The 10,559-nt window shown below is 49.9% G+C and overlaps 3 protein-coding genes across 4 annotated transcripts in view; 2 read left to right on the top strand and 1 right to left on the bottom strand.

The window, feature by feature from the left end:
* Positions 1-5,594, top strand: part of LOC108291600 (60S ribosomal protein L27-like) — a 6,147-nt gene extending 553 nt beyond the window's left edge. Inside the window, exons 2-3 of the mRNA XM_037732641.1 lie at positions 4,879-4,960; positions 5,392-5,594. Of these exons, the coding sequence (XP_037588569.1) occupies positions 4,879-4,960; positions 5,392-5,594 (285 nt within the window). The remainder of the gene's footprint in view (positions 1-4,878; positions 4,961-5,391) is intronic.
* LOC108291639 (protein HIRA) overlaps positions 1-6,040 on the bottom strand; it is a 106,383-nt gene extending 100,343 nt beyond the window's left edge. For both annotated transcript variants that reach the window (XM_017512084.2, XM_017512083.2), the window contains exon 1: positions 5,746-6,040. In XM_017512084.2, coding sequence (XP_017367573.1) covers positions 5,746-5,782 — 37 coding nt within the window. In that variant the 5' untranslated portion in view covers positions 5,783-6,040. The remainder of the gene's footprint in view (positions 1-5,745) is intronic.
* Positions 6,041-6,213: 173 nt separating this feature from the next.
* Positions 6,214-10,554, top strand: MRPL40 (mitochondrial ribosomal protein L40; the record flags this gene model as incomplete). The annotated part of the gene is made up of 4 exons (XM_017512030.2): positions 6,214-6,910; positions 7,572-7,655; positions 9,354-9,512; positions 10,254-10,554. Coding segments are annotated over exons 1-4 (597 nt in total), but the record flags the coding sequence as incomplete, so codon positions are not given.
* Positions 10,555-10,559: the final 5 nt, after the last annotated feature.

Below are 10,559 nucleotides of genomic sequence, written 5' to 3'. Positions count from 1 at the left end.
AAAAAAAAAAAAAAAAAGAAAATCCCATTTCCTAGTCTTCATCCATACCCTTTCTCCAGCATATTAAAGAAATAAATTCAGAGAGTAGCTCGGCACAGTGACTAACTCCCACACTTTGGGAGGCCGAAGTAGGTGAATCACCTGAGGTCAGGAGTTCGAGACCAACCAGGCCAACGTGGCGAAAATGTGTTATTAAAAATACAAAAACACTAAATACTAAAAATACAAAAATTAGCCAGGTGTGGTGGCATGTGCCTGTAATCCCAGCTACTTGGGAGGCTGGGGTAGGAGAATCACCTGAACCCAAAGGCTTAAGTTGTAGTGAGCCAAGATCATGCCACTGCACTCCAGTCTGGGTGACAGAGTAAGACTGTCTGAAATAAATAATAAAATAAATTCAAAGTGACACAAATCTACAGTCACCTGCCTATATGGCTAAGTCCCTTAATTTTACCTCTGCCTTGTCTTTAGTGCCTCTGTATTCTTTCTCACCTCCACCACCTGTGACCTCCCTGTCTCCCTGAACATCTCATCAAGACTGGAAACTCCTAACTCCTCCAGGGCCTTCCTAAGACACAGGTTGGGTGTTTTATCCAGCTTCCTCAGAAGCCTCAATGATCTCCTCCCCTAATCCTAAGAAGGAAGTGCAAGCTCCTAGCAAGGTGTTCCAGGCTCTGCCTCCCAGCTCCATTCTCCTTCTTGCCCTGTTTACCCTCTCTCCTAGCATGTTCTATGTCTTTTCCTAAATGCTTTCACCCTCTAGGCTTTTCTCCTGATGGTCTCAGGTGCTGTAGCACCTTCTCTGCCATCACAATTCTAGCCACATCAAGGTTCAGTCCAAGGACACATCCACAAACCCGACTCTGCCGGAGAAGTGCCCTTCCTCCTCAGGCTATCATGCTTATTTCTCTAGCTCCTGTTTCCACTGCCCTGCATTCTAGAATACGGTTTGTATGTCAATCTCTCCCATCTATCTTCCACACAGCTTTCCATTCAGAGAGAGAGCCTTATTTACCTCTGATCCCCACAGAACTCTCACAAGAAAGATTCAATGTCTGTTGCATAAATTAGTGAAAACCCCACATACATATTGTCCAAAGCAAAATCTCACCCAGTTTTCTTCCGCCTGTTCAGATGTACTCTATTTATCTTCCTAAATCAACCTATCTTCAGACATAAGTCAGGAGAGAAACTAATGAGAGAATTCACATTTTTTGAGCTATCATACAGAACAGGTGAAGCCAGAATTATTGACTTCACTGACAGATTAGGAAAAGGATGGAAAAACCTTTTATGTCACATATGTAGCAAGCAGCAGGGCAGAGACTTCAGAGCAGAATATCTGATTCCAAAAACAGAAGACGAAATTCTTGCCCTCAAGAAACTTATGGTCTAGTTGGAACTATAAGACAAATACAATAAAAGACAAATAACTTATCCAGAGTGGAGTTTCTCACCCTTACCACTATTGATATTTGGGGCTAGATAATTCTCCATGTGTGGGCTGTCCTACGTGCTATAGGATGTTTAACAGTAGATCTGTCCTCTGCCACTTGATGCCAGTAAGCACTCACTCCGCCCAACCCTGTTGTGACAACCACAAATGTCTCTAGACATTGCCCTGTAAAACCACTGATCTAGAACAACTGCCAAGTCTATCTCTCAACCACTGCAATCATATAACCTCACCATTAGGATCGTTTCCCCACCTATTCTCAGACATAGGTTTGCAATGCCCTCCAGCAGCGTGCTGGACCTTACCCACCCACCCAACTTTATCATTGTATGATTCTGCCTACATTTTCCCTTCAAGCTGAATTATTTTTCATGCTGATGTATCAGTAGAACATCTTCAAATCCTTTTCAGAATGACACAAGGTAGGGGTAAAAATAATCCAATCGCAGGACAGGAGAAAACACACATAAGGCCATGTGATTAACCAGTGAATTATCCTATTATTGAAATCTTCCCAAATCCCTTTTCATAACACTGCTATCAAAGTGTGAACCAGAGGCCAAAGGTGGACAAGAGCTACTTCAGTCCTGGCCCTCTTGGTTAGAATGGGCTTCGCCAAAGAGCTGAGCATAAGAGCTATCTGCCCAGGTGTGAGAATTCCAGAAAAAACTCAGGAGTCAAGGGCCAGAGTTGGGAAGAGCCATGAATCTCAACAAGATTTTCTAAACATACAAACTACATTTTTCTACAAACTTTAAAACCAGAAATCTTGTTATTTTCACTTTTTGACCTAAACCTAACTCAGAAATGAAGTTTATTTTGGTCAATTCTAAAATAAAATATAAAAAAATATTATATCCACGAACACAAAGTAAAATGTATGGACAATACCTGGCACATAACTTCTATATAAATGATAGCTATTATTATATATCTTAATTTAACAATCTTTTATATTTAGTCACAGGGTAAAATGGAAGAGGAAGTCTCATTTTACCAAGGCCGAGAAGCAGAGTTATAAGTCCCAAGAATTTACAGCTAGTAAATGACACAGTTTTGAACGCAGTCGGATTCCCTATTCAAGGCTCATTTTACTGCAATGTAACAACTTCAAGATTAACTTATTGATAAACTTAGACAAGTGCTTCTCCACCGGGGGTGATTTTGACTATCAATGGATATTGGCGATATCTGGAGATGTTGACACAACTAGGTGGTAGTTGTGAAGTGCTACTAGCATTTGGTGGATAGAGGCAAGGGATGCTAGAAACATACAACATAGATGACAATCACACAATTTTACAGCCCAAAATGTCAACCTGATGAAGCTGGAAACCCTATCTTAGAGGTTTTTCTATTTTCAGCCAAGAAAATGAAGACCAAAGTACACCTACACTTCAACAAGTACTTTTTCCCCTGTTCTAGCTACCGTCTCCACTTTGAATGGATTCCCTGCCACACCACAGAAAAATGTTGAGCTCTCCGCTACTTCCCCCATTAGACTCTAGAAAAACAAAAAAAGTATGTTCATGCTGACTGCAGTGGCTCACAGCTGTAGTCCCAGCTACTTGGGACGCTGAGGCTGGAAAACCCCTTGAGCCCAGGCATTTGAGTCTAGTCTGGGCAACATTGCAAGATCCCATTAATATTAAAAAAAAAAAAAAAAAGTTATGTTAATGTGTCACAAGATAGGAGACATGATTACAGAGCAAGGAAGCCAGAAAGTGCAGTGATGTGCTTTCCAAAAGCAAGCACAACTGTACTGGCCACTACCCACTCCTCAGGCTTCTGGCTGAGCAGCCCCTGCTTCCAGCAGCCACCAATATTCCTATAGCCGCCTGCTCAGCAGTGATTCCGGCCAGCATCATTTCCTCTAGGGCAGTGGTAATTTACCTCTGACAGTCCTTCTGAACATTCCATGAGATTTTAAAAGAAAAGAAATTTCACAAAGAACAAGTTTAAAAGAAGTTAAATCCCGTCCTGCCAAAGTCTCCATATCTTTTTATTATTAGTTATTATCTCAGATTTCTAAAGCACTTTACAGTTTGGGGAGCATTTTTATATCTACGCCCCCAACTCACTATCACAAGCATACTATGAAGTAGGTAGAGCAGATATTATCATGCTCCATTCTAGGGCTGTGGAGAGGCCCTCAGCAACAAGGACCACTATTGGACTTCCTCCGCCAGGCTGATGCATTTTGCTGCTTGGCTGATCTTAGTGTAGTCTCTCATTCATTTGTACCTAAAGCATCTTAACTTACTTATGTTTACAAAGCATAAAACTTTTGGCCTACAAAGGAGCTTATCAAAAAGAAACAAGATGCCGGGCGCGGTGGCTCACGCCTGTAATCCCTGCACTTTGGGAGGCCGAGGCGGGTGGATCACCAGGTCAAGAGATCGAGACCATCCTGGTCAACATGGTGAAACCCCGTCTCTACTAAAAATACAAAAAAATTAGCTGGGCATGGTGGCACGTGCCTGTAGTCCCGGCTACTCGGGAGGCTGGGGCAGGAGAATTGCCTGAACCCAGGAGGCGGAGGTTGCGGTGAGCCGATATCGCGCCATTGCACTCCAGCCTGGGCAACAAGAGCGAAACTCCATCTCAAAAAAAAAAAAAAAGAAACAAGATATATGATAGACAGTAGTAGAGAGGCTGGAGAAGGGTAGACTATACACCCAAACTGATTTATGTAAGGCATTTTAAAATAAAAATTCCATCAGACCTTCACACAGGAAACTAGTTCATAACATTTTTCCTTTCCTAATCACAAGCATCATAATTCATCATTACAACATTGGCCCAGTTCTCCAGGGAAAGACCTGCACAGTACACATCAGGAAATGCTCTTGGAGATCAACAGGAGAAATGAAACTAAAACTCAAGGCTTCTGCTTTCATGCACAGTAAAACTTCATCTTGATAAATATTATGAAAACCTCAGCTTTCTTAGCCATTTTAGCCAATATTTCTCACATACTCATCGTGTGGAAGAGGTTGCTCAATGCAGCAGGGTATACAGACGAGACTGAGGCAGTTCCTACCCTGGGGGTGTATGGGAAGTACCCCTACCCCTTCCACGCAAGGCGAAGCACAGACACAGTGATACAGGAAATCTACCGGGTTAACGCAGAACGAATGGTTTCCAAAGAAACACATGACCTCACCTAATCCCTGAAAAAATGGGAAAGATGACACATAAGAAGATGGAAGGGGAGAGACGTGGCAGGAGGTGAACACAGACATTATCAATTCAGTTTAGTTGTGGTAGTAGAGAGCATCCTGGGACCAAGTTCAAAACGAAAAAGCCGCATGTTCACGTATCTATTCTTCTTGCTCTTAAACAGTAGCACCCTCTAGTCGCATTGCAAAGTAGAAATGAGGAACAAGGCAGCATCAGGGTGACCCTTTGCCTGTCAGCAGTCAGAGACAGGCCAGAATCAGGCCCTGGGCTGGAGGAGCCTCCCTGGATTGCTTTCTGTGCTACAGTGCTGTCAGCAGAGTGGTGAGGAGGAGGGGGAGCGCGCTTTTTTCATCTCCCTGGGGAGCAAACACCAACTCCTGCAGCAGTTCTGCCAACAAGGCAGAACTATGACGAAACTGGTTACCACTGGCTTCTCTGTATCAGAGTCAAGATACAGGGTGGATGAATCTGTTCCCCAAGGGTGTGCTTTGAGGCCACTGACGCAGAGCTAAGGAAGCCCCTCTCTTAGGACACACCTGTGCCTTATCCACCTGATGCCCCAGCTCGGCCTTAACCGTGGATCCCTCGGCGTGGTCCCTCCTAAGGCCTCCTATTCAGGGACCACAATTCCCCAACTCGGGGCACTGTCACCAGATCCAGAGGGGCAGTAATAGTCCCTCTTGCAGATTTCAGATCTTCACCCTGTCACTGAAAGGCCACAAGGGGGATTTCGTCCCGCTTTTCACCGTCAGGACCATCTGAGCACTTCCCGGACGATGCAGACCAGTGGCAGGAACTGGCCGGCACCAAGGCCGCTCCTGGGCGCCAGGCCGCGGCGCCTCCGAGGACCACAGGTGGACAGCGGGAGGCTCAGAACCAGGGCCCGGGGCGAAGATGGCCTTCGCTGCGGTCAACCCGGAGCACGTGCTGGGGCTCACCGGCCTCACCGCGCTGAGGACAAAGTCCGCTCCCGGCGGCTGCTTGGTTTGGGCACCGAGTACCGGGCGTCAGGGGAGAGGCAGGCAGGGCTTGCGCACACCCCGACACGACTCCAGACCCGGACCCGACTCCGGGCTCGGCTTCCCGCGACCCCTGCGCGCACTCACCATTGTGGTTGACCCAGGTCGGCTTCAGGAGCTTCATTGTTCGGCCGCCGCCGCCGCCGCCGCCGGGCTGAGGCGAGAGCCGGGTCCCTCAGCGCGCCCGGGCCATGGAGCCACCGCCGCCGCTTCCTCCCGCGCCGCCCGCCCTCCGGCCGCCGCCCGCCCCGCGCCCTCAGGGCCGCCGCGCCATCGCCGGCCCGCGCCCCCCTCCGCCGCCACAGCCGCCCCCAGCGCTCGGCCGCCGCCGCCGCCACCACAGCCGCATCCCCTGCGCCGCTCCTCCTCAGGCGGCTCCCGGGCAACGCCGGAAGTCACGGCGCGCACCTGCCAAATCGCCCCGGCGGGAAACCGCTCCCCACGCGGACTGGGCCGCCCCGGCTCCTCGGCGGGCAGGGGCCTCGGGTAGGGCCTGGGCGCGGGCGCCCAAGAAGGGACGGTTCGCCTGGACAGCGGACAGCAAGCGGGGCCTGGAGTTGCAGCCTGGGCCGGCCGCAGAGACAGGCGGGGCCCAACTGGCGTGGACTGCCCGTCACCACCTCTGCCTCGCCAGTCTGAGTCTGACTTATTAACCAGCTTCCGTCATTCATCAACACGCGCTATTGGGCATCTGACGAGCGCCAGGCTCCACGCCGGCGCTGGGATGCGACCCGGGCTTCGGACTCGCCGAATGCGGGGAACGAGCCAACCCTGGTGGGGGAGGCTGGGGCGGGCGCATTATTGTAAGATCAGGGGCGTTTGCACAGACGTGAACATTTAGACTCCGACGAGCAGAGGGACCGCCCCCTTGGCCACTCCTGCTGCACTGTAGGGCCGAGGCTCGCGCGAGGGCGCAGATCGACCAACCGTTTAGGAGCTGGCTGGCGAGGCTGTGCCCGCTGCAGAAGCGCGCTCGCAGCCCAGGGCGGGGACGGAAGGGAGGACTCCGAGCCGCGCGAAGCGCCAGGCGCCCGAGTGTGCGCCGCGGTCGCCCGAGGCGGGGCTGCGTCGGGGGCGGGGACAGGCGCGTCCCAGCCCCCGCAGCCGGAACACCGGAGCGCGGGGCGGTAGGACCTCCGCGGGAGGCACCGCGGGCCGGACTGTGGAGGGGCGCAGGCCCGGAAACGACAAGAGTAGCCATGACTACCTCCGTGCTGCGAGGTGTCTCGCTAGCTCTGCGCCCGACGAGCGGGTGAGTGCGGACGCCGGCCGGGTAGCGGTGCCCAGGGCGCATGCGGGGTTTCCGCGTCTGTTGGCTGCGACTTGCTTGTCCTCCCTGCTCGCCTCCCAGTGCACGAACGTCTCAGGGATGAGCCATGTGATCGTGACTCTTATGGATAACAGTCTGAGCACCCTGGCGAGCAGGGGTCCTGCCCAAGTCTCAGTGGTGTGAAAGAAAGCGTTTGAAAACTCTCCCACGTTGACCTTGCTGTCACACCTAGTTACAAGTGCACCGCGTTCGGGGGCATTGCAATTTCTTCTTTTCCTGTGAAGTGGGAGAGTCATATTTATTTATTTGTCTTATTTATTTGGAACGGAGTCTCGCTCTGCCGCCCAGGCTGGAGTGCAGTGGCACGATCTCGGCTCACTGCAACCTCTGCCTCCCCGGTTCAAGCAATTATCCTGCCTCAGCCTCCGGAGTAGCTGGGACTACAGGCGCGTGCCACGACGCCCGGCTGATGTTTATATTTTTAGGAGATGGCGTTTCACCATGTTGCCCAGGCTGGTCTTGAGCCCCTGACTTCGTGATCCACCTACCTGCCTCAGCCTCCCAAAGTGTTGGGATTACAGGCGTGAGCCACCGCGCCGGTCCTGGAGAATCAGATATTTATACACACTCTTGTATCTTTCAGGCTTCTGGGAACTTGGCAGACGCAGATTAGGGACTCCCACCAGCGAGCTTCATTGTTGTCCTTCTGGGAACTTATTCCCATGAGGTAAAATTCAACCGCGGGCCTGATCTCTGGGGGTACACGTGTCAAATGATGTGTACAGCACAAAGCAAGACTGCTGGATGTGTGGTCTGCAAAGTTAACACCCTACAGAGTTTCTCAGTTAAATGTAGGCCGATGCTTTTCTGTCTTTTCAGCCTTTTCCATACCAGAGATTGCTGTTTGTAATTTTTTTAATTTGGGCAGTTTCAATAAGTAATCTCCTTGAAGGGGTTCTTGTGTGTTATATATTTATTTATTTTGAGACAGACTTGCTGTATCGCCAGGCGCCAGGCTGGAGTGCAGTGGCGCAATCTCGGCTCACTGCTGTCTCCGCCTCCTGGGTTCAAGCAATTTTCCTGCCTCAGCCTCCCGAGTAGCTGGTACTACAGGGGCGCGCACCACCATGCCCAGCTAATTTTTGTATTTTTTAGTAGAGACGGGATTTCACCATGTTGGCCAGGATGGTCTCATCTCTTGACCTCCTGATCCGCCCACCTTGGCCTCCCAAAGTGCTGGGATTACAGGCCTGAGCCACCGCGCCCGGCCTCTTGTGTTTTAAAGGGCACAGCTTAAATTACTGTTTCTCCATGAGTTTTCCTCTTTCCTGCCCATTCTGAGGCCCTGGAGAGTGTGGGGAAGGTACGAGTATTAAAGGTGTTTCCCTGGCAATCTCGACTCTTTCTGAATCTTCTAATTCAGTCAGTCTTGATGGTAGAGGATTTGATTATTCTTTTTTTTTTTTTTTTTGAGACAGAGTCTCGAGAACTCTGTCATCCAAGCTGGAGTGTAGTAGTGTGATGGTGTGATCTCAGATCACTGCAATCTCCATCTCCTGGGTTCAAGCAATTCTCCTGCCTCAGCCTCCTGAGTAGCTAGGATTACAGGTGCCCACCACCACACCTGGCTAATTTTTGTATTTTTAGTAGAGATGGGGTTTCACTATGTTGGCCAGGCTGGTCTCAAACTCCTGACCTCAGGTGATACTCCACCTTGGCCTCCCAAAGTGCTGAGATTACAGGCCTGAGCCACGTGGCCCAGCACACAAATCAATTTTAATCCTAATGAGCTTCTAATCCAACAGTTTGGCATTTTCACTTTTCAATGTAATCCCAAGGGACACCTGAATCCCAGCACTAACGATGAACCCTTCCCCTGAATTTATACCCCTGATGCCCCACGTTGCTTTTGTCCTTTTTTTTTTTTGAGACAGAGTCTCACTCTGTTGTGTAAGCTGGAGTGTAGTGGTATGATCTCATCCCACTGCAGCCTCCGCCTCCCAGGTTCAAGTGATTGTCGTGCCTCAGCCTCCCAAGAGCCTCCTGAGAAGCTGGCATTACAGGTGCGTGCCACCATACCTGGCTAATTTTTGTATTTTTAGTAGGGACAGGGTTTCACCACGTTGGCCAGGCTGGTCTCGAACTCCTGACCTCGTGATCCACCCACCTCGGCCTCCCAAAGTGTTGGGATTACAGGCGTGAGCCACCACCCTTGGCTGCTTTTGTACTGTTTCTTGTAGTTGACGGCACCCACACAGTTCTCACAAGTACTCTGGGGTGGAGTACCTACCTCCTCACCACACTGAGTCAGTCACACACAGCTCCCTCCCCAAGTGGAGAGCTCAATATGGGGTACTTACCATCTTGTCTCTCCGTAGGTTCATAAGACTGAAGAGGAAAATATTTAATGTTTTTTATCTATTAGATCAGAACCTATTCGAAAGAAGAAGAAGGTAGATCCTAAAAAAGACCAAGCAGTAAAGGACCGCTTGAAAAGGAGGATCCGAAAACTGGAAAAGGCTAGTCAAGAGCTAATTCCTATTGAAGATTTTATTACCCCTATAAAGTTCTTGGATAAAGCAAGGTAAGGATCCTTCTCTAAGGACGAAGTCCTCAGGGCAAAGGAGTTCTATCAGCTTCAGTTAGTTGTGTGTGTAGTTCACACCTGTGATAGTAATGGGTCAGTAGGCTTGAGCTGACTAGGCCCTGATGAGCTCTTGCTCCTTTTGGGAGCAGGAGAAAGCATTCCTGGGTGGTATTTTAAATGGCTCTAGGTGGGAAAAAACTTAAAACAACTGCTCATCCAGGCCAGATGCTTAAGCACTGCTCTGGAGTTCATGTCACTATCATGCATGAGGAGTCTTGGCTGTTTCTGATCCCTTGGTCCTTGAGTCTGAAGCTCCCGCCTCATCCTGACAAAACCCTTGGCCTCTTGTTTTATCGTGCAGATACCTTTAGTTGGTATTTGTTGGGATTGGACTGTGTTCAGGGTTAGCAGCTCATGCTGCCCTTTTGTAGGCAGTGTACACCATCTATAAAGGGGCAGGTGTCAAAGTCACCTATCACCGAAGGTAGTATTTGCCTGGGGCAGAGGAAGTGCTACCATAGTCTCCTCAGACCATCTGTTCTTCTGACAGAAAGCAAATGACCTTGGTTCCCAGCATCAGTTGCAGCTGCAGCCACATTCAACATTGCATTTCTTAATTTGTTCCAAACTTGTTTTATTTCCTAAGTCCAGTCTGTATCTGGCAATGGGGATACTTGTGTCAGCTGCAGTCACAGACTTCCATGCCAGTGAGGTTGGTAACCCTTAGCTTCTTTGCAGACAGAGGCCTCAGGTGGAGCTCTCCTTTGAGGAGACTGAGCGGAGAGCTCTGCTTCTGAAGAAGTGGTCCTTGTACAAGCAGCAAGAGCATGAGATGGAGAGGGACACCATCAGGACCATGCTAGAAGCCCAGCAGGAAGCTCTGGAGGAACTACGACTCGAGTCCCCGAAACTCTATGCTGAGGCCATCAAGCGGGATTCCAACCTGTTCCCGTTTGAGAGGGAAGGGCCACATTACACACCACCAATCCCTAACTACCAGCCCCCTGAAGGCAGGTACAGTGACATCACCAAGGTGTACTCACA

Source organism: Cebus imitator, unplaced genomic scaffold (assembly GCF_001604975.1).
Source record: "Cebus imitator isolate Cc_AM_T3 unplaced genomic scaffold, Cebus_imitator-1.0 Scaffold461, whole genome shotgun sequence".
NCBI lineage: Eukaryota > Metazoa > Chordata > Mammalia > Primates > Cebidae > Cebus > Cebus imitator.
This window is presented reverse-complemented; position numbering and strand designations above follow the sequence as displayed.